At 46.8% G+C, this 11,901-nt stretch overlaps 4 protein-coding genes across 4 annotated transcripts; 2 read left to right on the top strand and 2 right to left on the bottom strand.

Moving 5' to 3' along the window:
• The first annotated feature begins 146 nt into the window (after nucleotides 1-146).
• Nucleotides 147-1,870, top strand: F9C07_2285068 (NADP-dependent oxidoreductase domain-containing protein). Its single transcript, XM_041293084.2, has 4 exons — nucleotides 147-493; nucleotides 592-742; nucleotides 796-1,155; nucleotides 1,221-1,870. Exons 1-4 carry the CDS (start codon nucleotides 480-482, stop codon nucleotides 1,725-1,727), a joined length of 1,032 nt encoding a protein of 343 aa, XP_041147899.1. The 5' UTR covers nucleotides 147-479; the 3' UTR covers nucleotides 1,728-1,870.
• On the bottom strand, nucleotides 1,871-4,341 carry F9C07_2285067 (POT family-domain-containing protein). The gene is made up of 6 exons (XM_071510738.1): nucleotides 3,894-4,341; nucleotides 3,653-3,833; nucleotides 3,448-3,596; nucleotides 3,096-3,392; nucleotides 2,860-3,046; nucleotides 1,871-2,785 (listed from the first exon to the last, which is right to left on the bottom strand). The coding sequence occupies exons 1-6, from the start codon at nucleotides 4,084-4,086 to the stop codon at nucleotides 2,056-2,058; spliced, it is 1,737 nt and encodes a 578-aa protein (XP_071364503.1). The 5' UTR covers nucleotides 4,087-4,341; the 3' UTR covers nucleotides 1,871-2,055.
• Nucleotides 4,342-5,124: 783 nt separating this feature from the next.
• On the top strand, nucleotides 5,125-7,559 carry F9C07_2285066 (uncharacterized protein). Its single transcript, XM_041293083.2, has 2 exons — nucleotides 5,125-5,309; nucleotides 5,364-7,559. Exons 1-2 carry the CDS (start codon nucleotides 5,258-5,260, stop codon nucleotides 7,253-7,255), a joined length of 1,944 nt encoding a protein of 647 aa, XP_041147897.1. The 5' UTR covers nucleotides 5,125-5,257; the 3' UTR covers nucleotides 7,256-7,559.
• Nucleotides 7,560-10,293: 2,734 nt separating this feature from the next.
• Nucleotides 10,294-11,355, bottom strand: F9C07_8685 (uncharacterized protein; the record flags this gene model as incomplete). Its single annotated transcript, XM_071511809.1, has 3 exons — nucleotides 10,294-10,600; nucleotides 10,640-11,022; nucleotides 11,056-11,355. The coding sequence occupies 3 exons, from the start codon at nucleotides 11,353-11,355 to the stop codon at nucleotides 10,294-10,296; spliced, it is 990 nt and encodes a 329-aa protein (XP_071364502.1).
• Nucleotides 11,356-11,901: the final 546 nt, after the last annotated feature.

Raw genomic sequence — 11,901 nt, 5'->3', positions numbered from 1 at the left:
ATACTTCTTGAAATGGAGTCACGAAGCTAATCAATTCAAAGACTCAACTTGGAGGATTTGACTCGGATCTTCATGTAGAGTCAGACCTCGGCCCAAGTATGAGACAGATCGCGGATTCGTTAGCCTTTAACTCCGCTATAATCTGGGGCTGCCTTCGATTAACTCCGCTGTGCAACATGTCATTGGCAGTGTTGCTATGACGAAGTAGGCTAACAAGAAGCTTAACTGGTAGATCATGACTTTTCATTCGCTGCACCTGTGCAGATTGTTCGAGAGATAATCTAGTATGACTGGTCGTCCGGACTTACATCTGTTAACTCCGTCCTAGTCGCGTCAGGCTTGGATAAGAATAAAGATGTTTGTTGCCGTCACCTCTAAACTGCGGTTTTCTTTAGTATACATGTTTAATGACCCTTGAAGCTTCCTAAGTTACAAGTCAACCACAATTCTCGCTCACCAGTCCTATCATATCCGGACAAATGGAATACGCACGGTAAGGTTTTCCCCATCCACCTTGGTAGCATTGAACCATCTGCCTTTCAAAGATTGTTAAACATCTAATTGCTGACGTGCGATGACAATCTGACATAGGCTGGGGGATTCGGGCCTCAAGGTCTCAAAGGTGATACTGGGTTGTATGGGATACGGCACCCCAGAATGGCAGGGCTGGGTGCTAAATGAAGAAGAATCTCTTCCACTTATTGAACACGCCTACAACAAAGGCATCAGAACCTGGGATACTGTAAGAAGTGAAATGTGGGAGCAAACACGCGAGTTCTAACCGACTTTTACCAGGCCGATATGTACTCCCATGGCAAATCCGAAGAAATCGTGGGAAAGGCTCTTAAGAAATACAACATCCCCCGTTCTCGAGTGGTAATCTTGACCAAATGTTACTTTGGTGTGGATGATCAGGGGAACTTTCCCTCCCCTCTCTCGACCGGGAGACAGAACGCGGGTGACTACTTGAATCGCGTCGGTCTTTCTCGCAGACACATCTTGGAGGCCGTTGATGCCAGTGTTGAGCGACTGGGAACTTATATTGACGTGCTTCAAATCCACCGACTTGATCGTGAGACGCCACGCGAGGAGATAATGAGGGCGCTGAATGAGGTAGTGGAGAGTGGCAAGGTTCGATACATCGGCGCTAGTTCGGTATGCAGCATGCTTCACGCTCAACAATCTGAACAAGCAAGCACTAATGTTTTTCTTTCTTGTAGATGGCCGCCTGGGAATTCCAGACCCTACAAAATATTGCCATTCGCAATGGCTGGCACAAGTTTATCTCCATGCAGAACTACCACAATCTCATTGCCCGTGAAGAGGAACGTGAAATGATCCCTTACTGCCTTGACAGCGGCGTATCTCTTATCCCGTGGTCTCCTGTCGCACGTGGAGCCCTCGCCAGACCTTGGGCTTCTCGCTCTACCTTGCGTGAAAACACGGATGCTGGGATAAGTATTCTCGTTCGTGCCCGCGAGTCCGAGTCCGACAAAGCTATTATTGACCGCGTGGAAGAATTGGCTGGCAAGAAGGGAGTCAGCATGGCACAAGTTGCAATCGCATGGTCACTGAGTCACCCTAGCGAGTACCCTATTGTCGGGCTGAACACTAAGGATCGCATTGATGAGGCTGTTGCGAGTGTCCAGGTCAAGCTGACTCCCGAAGAGATCCAGTACCTTGAAGAGCCCTATGTCCCTAAGGCTATCCATCCTGGGGAACGATAAACCTGTGACGGGTAAAGCCATACGACCGTGATGCGAATTTTGCTCGCATTCCAAATAGCTTACTGGAAATGGTCATATCTCAGTCGAGGATTTGGGTTCATGATACGTTCGACCGACTTGTCTACTTCAATACTGACTATAAGCATGGTACATGTACAATTATTATGGCTTAGATCCTCCTTGCTAAGAAAAGCTTCTCATATTTCGCAAAGCAATAAAGTGGAACCCAAAGACATTTGAAATCTAGGGAAACCTTGTCCATATGGCTCCTTCTTCGACTGTGAACGAATGTCCGGTTCAAGTCTCGCGATGCATCGACGGGTGTTGGTCAGTTTTTAGTTCCTGAACCGGCCTCAACCCCAGTGTGTGCCGCCCTATCCTGGTCCTCGCTCAGATACATCGTGTCCAAATCTTCCTTATCCTTTTCAAGGTGACCCATAACCGCCCAAAACAGTACCCCCGAAAGCGCCAAACTTACTGCCAGTCCGACGTCCATCCACAATACCTTTGGATCACGAGAAACCGGACCGAGAGCTATACCGATAGCGCTTCCAATGCCAGCACTCAGCTGCCTCATTGACTGGACTACAGTGCGCATATCCTTGGGTGCCTTACTGTAGCTATACTCACTGAGAGTGACGAAGCCGAATATTTCAGACACGGCTAAGATCACATATATAGGCGTCTGCACCCAGACCTTGATTTCATTGGGCAAGGCGGGCTGTCCGACTCTTTGCGCCGCCGGACAAACCAATGGAGCCTCGTAGCAGGGGCCAGAATTGTAGATCATCTTCTGCACTCCAGCAGCGTATGCGAACGTCGCTGCCATTGTAAAGAAGGCCATGGTCATACGCATGAGGGGACCAAAGGGGATCTGGTATCTCGTAAGGGTTGGGTAGAGTATTTTCTGGATGACTGGACCGAGTAAAACGCAGGCGATTGGGTTTAGAACCTGAATCCCGTCGTTGGGAAAGCTGTCGAGTTGCATTTCGCCTGCTTGCGAAACGAGGTTGTTGGTCATCTGATTGATGCCCAGATGGAATAACACGAACCAGGCCCTATCCATCACACAGTCAGTAAGCCCCCGTGTCCCATATGCCCAAAGGGAGAATTCCAGGGGGAAAAGCCCCACATAACTTGACATGCACGAAGGCCACTTTTAATCTCGGTGACGAAACGATCCGTCCATGGGACTGCCCGATTGTGCTTTTCTAATTGGTAGCGTGGTCGTGCGGCGTCGATCTTGAACTTATCGTGGATAGCATAGGCCAGAACCTTTCCAGCTTTTAACAAAACACCGCCTTGAGCTGGATACCGTTCTACAACTAATCAGCCACATCCTCATGCTGGTATGCGGGGGGGACTCACCGAGTTCCTTGCCAAATATAGCAAGCAAGGCAACCCCGATCCAGGATGAGCACAATGCAAGGACATTGGCCGCCCAGAAGCCACGTTCCTTTTCGAGATACGTCGATGCCAGGATGGAAAGTGCGGCGATATTGGTGATCCTATTGTGGGTGAGTCTGTGATACCCATTGGATCTGGGAGGTGCTGACCAGTAGTAGACGTTGTACACATATTGTAACGTCAAGGTTCGATCTATGATCACGCGTTCTCCGGTCGCTAGGGTCTTCACTTGTGCAGGCTTGACTGGGTATTGATCTCCTAATGCCATTATTAGATTGATTCAAAGCTAGGGTGCTTGACAGGGTAAGGCTACCGATGAAGGGCGTGATTGCTGCTTTCGTTCCTCCAACACCGATACCTATTAGTATCATAGAGAGGACAAGGCCTGCTAGGCCTGATTCATAGTGGAAAAGTGAAGGTAGAGACGTTATAAACTGTACGAGCGTGCCACAGAAATACAAGCTATATTGTGTGAGTAAATTGGCCACTTACAGGTGCCGTGACATGGCAACACGCACCTCAGGCTGATACAGAGAACCGCGTATCGCCCTAGCCATGCGTCCGATACAAGGGCGACGGGGATAGGCACCAAATAATAGAATAAGTAGAAGGCATTGAAGATCATGGTCGCCCGAGACTGCCCAAGCCCAAGAGAACCTGGCACGGCACCATCACCCGGAGCATTCTGTATGTAGTTCTCTACCATTGTGTCTTAGCAGTCTATCATGTCATGCCCCTGACAGATCGTCGTACACTTACGCCACGGAGTTGTGATTGTGTAGTATGTGAAGCGCTCTGCTCCACTTACGATCAAGGAGACCCAGACTTTTCTGGGTAGTTTGTCAACGACATGCCTCAGAGACTCAATCTCTTCATCTGTAGCATCTCGAGGCGAGAGAGATTCGTCATTAATGTCCGCGGGGCCGCTTCCAGCTTCAACAATCCTCGCCATCGCATTGGAGAATGGTGAAGACGGGTGAGCGGTTACCAACAATGGACATTCCCATGATTAGCTATATATCACACGAGCAAGAAGGGGGGCTGACAACAAATCGGAAATGTGGGAACATCAAAATGTACCCCATCGTTAGCCACAAAGCTTACCGCCGATCAACTCCGCAGGTGCTGCTTTGTTCCTATCTGACTCTAGTAGCCCGCGTAAATTTTGTAAGCTACCGACATCCCCCACTGTATTTTTTAATATATTTACTGCTTATGTGCCCTGGAATTTGTATGGAATAGCCGAAGATTACATATTTACCTTATCATTTATTGAGTAAAAGAAAACAAGCTTTTTAAAATAAACTTTTCAATCAATGAGTAGATCTTAAAATTACATTAAGTTATACATACTACCAAAAGTACAATGCAGTTCTTGGTATTTTTACTCAATGTTCAATTTTTCTTACGAGGTTTTTTTAATTATAGTCTTGCTGAGCTCATTGTATATTATATGTAATTTTGGGCAATGGTTTACAAATAACTTGATTGAGATATCAAGATATACGTGGATTATATTGGTGGCTGGGTGGCCGTTCTGGGACGCATAATCCAGGTCCATTTAACCACCAACTATAGGCCGGATATATGAGGTGATCCATGGAAATAATTACTCCTTGCCGCGGAACGGGCGGGAATGTAAAAAGGTATGCAATGTGTGCTTTGGTCCGAGGTATAATCTAACCTAGCCATACGCCACGTTCTACCTGGGGTAAAAAGCAACCCCACTATTAGTCTTCGTTGACTCCCTGTCCTCTAGCTCAGTAGCGAATAAGATATATATCCGTATATAAATAGATATACTGTATTTATATTTTATTTTGGAAATGTACAATCTCTTATAAACTGTAATTTCTTATTATATAGCCCGATAATGTTATACTATAGTACTCCCGTGTATAGAAGTTGAAAGAATATGAGCAAATTATCATGTTTGCGAAACATCATTGAAAGTTTGCAAAACATATGCACAGTGTCCAACATGTGACCAGTAGACTCTATAAAGTGCCAGTTAAAACAGTTAAAGTGCTGCCGCGTGCCCCAAGGGGACGAGAGCACTGTACCCCTCTTGCTCAAGGGTACCATCCTCATCCAGTTTCATCAGCATCTCTTTATGACTCATTATGCCTGGTGCGGAGGCAATTAAGTTCCAATACAAGGCAGAAGGGAAGGATGGTATTCAGCCTCGCTACACTTTTGCCTCTCACTGAACACTGACGTTATTGGTAGTCTACGTCGACGGGTTGTGGCAACTGAATATTCCTGCACCTGGAGAATATCTACATAGGACTCTAGATGTGACGCTAGATCTCTTGTCGATTAGTAATAACCCTGCGTTAATACCCACGTCAAGCGCACTTAATGCCCTTCAATTGAGATCGGACGATCGCGCGTCCAACTTTCTCATTCGTCATCTCCATCAGCCACTGGCATCTTCCGTTCTTACTATCAAGTTCATTCTACCCGTAAAGTCTGGCTTCACCGTCAGATCTGACTTCCTTGAGCGGCGCCTGGAAGGCTACGAGCATGCGCTGAATGTCGAAAGTTTTCTGACGCCAAGAGAAGAGATTAAAGCTCCTGATTTCCGACGCCTGGATAGCAAATCTCCATCGAGCTTACTTGATCTTCTACCTCATGCTGTTGGAGCCATTCAAGTCCAGAGTGAACAGCATCTAGCCAGTCTGGAGGCCGAGTTAGTGAACAGGTTATCATTCGCATGGATCTCGCCCGAGCCTATTGAAGAGAAACGCATCGCATGGATCAAAGGCAAGGAGGACTTGGAGAGCGGGAGGCGTATCTGGGAAGCCGCTCGAGCATTGGGCATCAAGGTGGTGATCCTGGACCATGACGGTCACTGGTTTCAGAAGGACGATGACCGCTGGAATCATTTACGAGAAGCCTTCATTCCAACCGATATTACCGCTGACCAGGGACTTGTAGACCGCATCGTCGCCGCGGTGCGTAGTTACGACAAACCTATCCACGCGCTTGTGACGGTCAACAATGCTGGAGCAATCGGCACTGCACGGGCTTGTCAAATATTGGGGTTCCGGTCTGCGCCACCAGAGTCATACATCATTGCTGGAGACAAGTTCAAGACGCGGGAGATGGAGCCTGATAACGGAGGAGCATTCAAGATCTTCAATATCGACGAGCTACACACACGACTGCGGTCCGAGGTGCATTCGCCCATTCAATACCCTGTAATCGTGAAACCCTGTATGGGGTGGGGTAGTGAATGTGTTTCGAAAGTGCAGACCGAAGAAGAGCTCATCCAAGCAGTGGGGCGGGCTTCAAGTCGACACAGTGAAGGGCCAAACCCGCGGTCGGATGTGATGATTGAGCCGTATATCGAGGGGCCCGAAGTCGATGCTAATTTTGTTCTCATCGAAGGGAATATCATTTTCTTTGAGGTTGCAGATGACTTCCCCAAAGCTGGCGAAAAGGCTGGGAATGCATTGAACGGTTCCTTCATGGAGACAGATATGGTTCTCCCGACAGGACTTTCCCCAAAAGAAATCCAAGTTACGAAGGATTCGATTCTTCAGACCCTCTTACGACAAGGCTTCCGCACCGGCGTCTTTCACTGCGAGGGGCGAGTTCGCTATGCATCCAAAGCGTACGATACACGGGATGGCATTGTTGACTTGTATCCCAGCAATCGAGTACAAGGCAAGGAACCCTCCTTCTACCTGCATGAGATCAATGCTCGACCGGGTGGTTATTTTGTGAGTAGTGCTACGCTGTTGACCTACGGTGTGGACTACTATGCCATTCACATACTGGCCGCTCTCGGCGACTTTGATCGATGTCGTGCGCTGAGCGTACCTTTCTGCCATGGCCCACAATGGTGGGTTCAAGTCATCATCATTCCGGAGGACAAAAGTGGCGTGATGAAAAGTCCTGACGCCGGCAAAGAGATGTTGGAGCGGCATGAAGATCTACGATTGGCCGTTGTCGACTACAAGGCGATGAAGAAAAAGGGGGACAAATTACTCGGACCCAAGGCCAAAGTATTTAGCTACCTAGCATACTTTTCTGTGGCCAGTAGAAGGAGCAGAGAGGACTGTCTCAGGCTGGGACAGAAAGTACGAAGGAGTTTCACATACGAAATTGAATGAACCTGGTTCAGTAGGTATTCAGCTTAGCATCGAGTTCGACAATCTATCACTATCCAGAATTGCAATAAAAGCCTAAACCAGCTTCCCCTCACGAGTTCACTGAGTATAGTACTGGTACACCTCCTGCTCATAATTTTAGAGCTATTTCCTTGTATCCTCTGATGAATATTCTCAGTACGGTTTCACTGATGCTGTCCCATCTCGGGTCCAAATATCCCTGTGGCATCTGACAAGCGATCTACTCCAGTGCTGTTGCTTAAGAATTATAAATATATTTAAATGACACTTAATATATAATTCTGGATATCGGTTTACAGCGATTGTAAAGATTTAATACTTGGTAATTAAATACAAGTATTAAATATACTTGTATAATAATATATACCTCATCCTTTATTAAACTAGGGAACAGGGAGTTAACTAAGATTCCTCTATCGTAGATTTATTCTTTGTCTCGGGAAACCCTAAGAGTGAGATTGTAACCCTACTAAACTATATATAGATAAGTATAAGTGAGCTAGCAAGGCTAACTACCAATTAAAACATTACTAGAGAGTGCTTATCTTACTGGGTAGATAATGAGCCGAGAAACAAGCATGGGTGGTGGTGTAAAGTGGACCTGGATTATACCATCACTGGTCCTCCTGTGCCGCCCGTTCCGAGTGACATACAGATTTCCATATATTACCTTGCCTATTTGGCCTATGGTTAGTGGTGTATGAGTGGACCTGGACCATACCTTCCCCAAAACAGAATATGGACTTGTAGCGTACTGCATTGGGCCGCATGAAGTTACATGATTAGGAGATTAAGATGGGCATTGGCCTCGGTGCACTAACCGTCATATGCCATGACTCATATGTATGCTCTACCCTTGGTATGCAGGGACAGAGTGCTACACTAGCTCTGTACGTTGCTATTGGACAGGACAAGCATCAAAACGAACAGGAATAGAAACGAGACCTACTTCGACCTCAAGCATGGACATTGCGCATAGATCAAATCGGACTTTGCTAATCAGAGCTCATTTTACCGGCTTAGCGTGTGTGTATTGGTCAACCAAACTAGCACCAGTAACAACCTTCCCTTATATCTGTTGGGGTCTCTAACGCCACTGGGTACTTGGGATTGAGTGGGTATAGTGGAGCAATCCCGACTACGCGCGTATGCACGGACAAGTTCACCATCTGGTTGAGACCTTTCAGAATTAAGATGGAAGATGTGCATCTAATATTTTATGTTTTTCTGTTCATACGAGCACGAGCACGAGAGATTGGAAAGGTCACACAGTGATCACACCTGGTCAGGTTCTTGTGCACTATGGATGGCTTCCACAAGGAATTCTACGCCGCCTAGGGCTCATACAAAGTCACGTAATGGCTGCGTGCAATGCAAACATCGCCATATCAAGGTATGTTTGCCACCGTATCATTTTGCCTATGCTCGAGTCTCACATCTCACTATTTGCTACTTTCAATCTCGTTAGCTATCTAGGAAGAGCAGCCTTCAAGTAGCTGACTCTCGCTAGGTGTGACAAAAAGAGGCCAAAGTGCACCAACTGCATGTTCTTCCATCGACAATGCGTGTTCAATCCAACACAACAATTTACTTTATCCATCAACGAAACCCCTTCAACCACGCCACCGGCCCCCTCGAGTACCTCTTCACAGGCTTCAGCACTTCCGTCTGTTGAGCCCCAGCTGCCACAAGGGGAACCTTAATCTCCTGTGGATATGCTCCACGTAGAACTGTTCCACGTTCTGATCACGGAATCGTTAGTTTCATTTAAGAGCTACAATGAAGATACTGATCTCCTGTTAAAGATGATAGGGCTTAGTATCGCGGGACCGCATCCGGTCAACGAGCTACATTGTCGGCATTACATCTAAGCCTTGTACGGCCAACACGACAAGAATACTACCGCGTCTATGTAACTCAACTGCAAACTCACGCAATGTACCTCTTCAATTCATCTTCTGACAGCCTTAATGCAGAAAATTGTATTTCAACATTCCTCTTCTCGCCCGTGTTAGGGATACACATGCTCTACGAAACTCTCCGGTACCGCGAGGACGACGCAGTCCCATTTGTGGATAGATTCGTCCAATAAGCCCAGCTGCATCGAGGTATACGGAATATTGCTGGGCAAACATGGAACTCGCTGAAGCAGTCACCGCTAGGAGGGCTATGACACGCCCATGCTCAAGAGTCAGATTCGAAAACCAAGGTTCCGCTGAGCCCTGTGTACGCAAGACTTCTACAATAAATAAAAAAGCGAAGCTTAGAGCTCCACTTACTGATGTCTATCGGCGGACTAGCAAGCTTCAGCAAATGACTATACATGGTGAGTGTGATACTGTCCGGCATCCACCTCCGAGTAGTATTATTGCGTGGCCAGTCCTTATCCCTGAGGAATATCATGAGTCTCTGGCACTTCACCGACCGGAGCCTCTTGTTGTTATTTTGGCGCACTATGCTGCGAACTCGCATCATTATAGTGATGTATGTATCTTAGGAGGTGAAGAGAAGTTCTTGGTAGAAAGCATTGCGAGGCATGTGGGACCGGGCTGGGACAGCAGGTAGGGTTGGCCCAATCAGGTTGTTAAAACTCATGAAAATCGTATTGGCCTAATATGGCACTATGGTGAATGGAAATCTGCTAATGATCTCCGTTGTCATTATAATTGTAAATATGTTTTGTCAATAATGTATCGGTGGTGGTTTCTGCGTATATGAAGATTCTTTGGATCACGACTGATTTGTCTAATTATTTTTCATACTTCAGACCTAATTCCTGCCTACTCCGAACTTTGCACAGTATTCAGTCATTTTTAATTGTCATTGCATTGAGGGTCTTCTAGAACTGTTCAATAGCAAACTTTTCCGACTGCATGGTGGCCTTAGCGCCTGGCCGAGCCTTGCCCCGAGACGAGGTTATATCACTAGGTCGAGTCATGCCCCCAACTAGCCCTAAAGATAGCAAGGCCCTCCAATGAATGCAATCATAGTCATTCACAGATGCCCTATTAATGTAAAAATTAGATCTCTAACAATGCACCCTTAACATCACCTCCCAGCTGCACCCTCCACAACTGATGCTCGTTCAATGCGAATATCTCACCACCCCTCCCGAAGCAGAAATTCGCGACTCCACCGTCAATCAGAATACGTCCGAGCAGGACACCGCCAGGAGACCAGACATTGATCCCGTCATCACAACCACTGTATACATTGCCCTCTAGATCACATTTTATCCCGTCTGGAATACCTTTATCGGCCATTGCGAAGAGTCTCCGGTTCGTGAGAAAGGGCTCGCCGTGATAGATCGATACATCGAATGCGTATCTATATGTTCCATTCCAGTTAGTATCTCATTCAATGGACAACGATATAATTTCAATAGAAAGGTCATACATCGAGGAAACCCTCTGGTCATCTGTACTCCCATCACCATGCAACCAGTGCGTATCAGTCACATAGACTGTCTTCTCATCAGGCGAAAAACAGATTCCATTCGGTTTTCCGAATCCATCGGCCATTACCCGGGTGTTTCCATTTACTGTATTCCATCTGTATACCTGACTCGGTAAAGAAGGTTTTGGCCTATAGCCCTGTTCAAAGCCATAAGTCGGGTCTGTAAACCAGATCGATCCATCGGAGTGGACAACCACGTCGTTCACAGAGCTGAATGGACGACCATAGAAATCTTCCTTCAGGAGCTTGGTGGTATATGGTGGTGTCGTGGACATAAGATATAGTCCACTAGGCTAGGTCATAGACCCTTGTCTGCATATTAAAACCCCGTCATCGCCGTAGTTCACGCCGCCATTTGCGAGGGGGATACTGGTCGGGATCTCTTCGCATTTCACTGGGGTTTCATTAAGATGAACACGGGTGATCCGTACAGATTGTTCGCCTTGGGCGTCTTTGATGCGGCTGCTAGTTATGAAGAGGTGGTTGGTGGAAGCCATAAAAACGCCTGCTTCGTGGGCAAAGGGGCATGATTCGTTTCCTGCTAGTAATCGTAGAGTCGGGGTTGGACCGAGGATAGAATGGAAACGCTCGTCGTGGATTTGGAATGTCTTTGAGAGTTTGGTCATGGTGTGCCGTCTTTGCTGGCGCTATGGTACCGGATAGTTTGGTCAAATTTAGTCAAATTGAGATAGGCGTTGACAGGATTGAGGTACTGGTTAATGTGCTTTATAAGTAGTTAGTAAATTCTCAGTAGTTCCAATCATAACCACTGCAAATGCTTAGAAGCATGAGTCAGTTGAACTGACTATATGCGAGACATTGATTTGAAGAGTGGTCGAAAGCCTAGAATAATGGGAACCTCAGTGGATGTGAAGGAGAAAGGATGCCTACCCTACAACATCCAGACCAAGCATCGATTTAAATGTTGGATGAATCTATTCCCAAATCCTGATACAGTATCTGGAGCCACTAATTCCCATTCAAGGAAAGGCCCTTTTTAAAGCCCCGCCATTAGTGGGTCCAACAATCCCGCATCGGAGATACAGCGATGAATTGATAAGCCTTGCATTTATCACCGTACCCCAGGTTATACGAAAGAGTTACTGTTCAACGTAAACTGGTTCTACCTTTACTTATCATTGAATGAATGAACTGCGCCTGGCTTCTGATGT

The sequence above is a fragment of the Aspergillus flavus genome, chromosome 5 (assembly GCF_009017415.1).
Source record: "Aspergillus flavus chromosome 5, complete sequence".
Classification (NCBI taxonomy): domain Eukaryota; kingdom Fungi; phylum Ascomycota; class Eurotiomycetes; order Eurotiales; family Aspergillaceae; genus Aspergillus; species Aspergillus flavus.
This window is presented reverse-complemented; position numbering and strand designations above follow the sequence as displayed.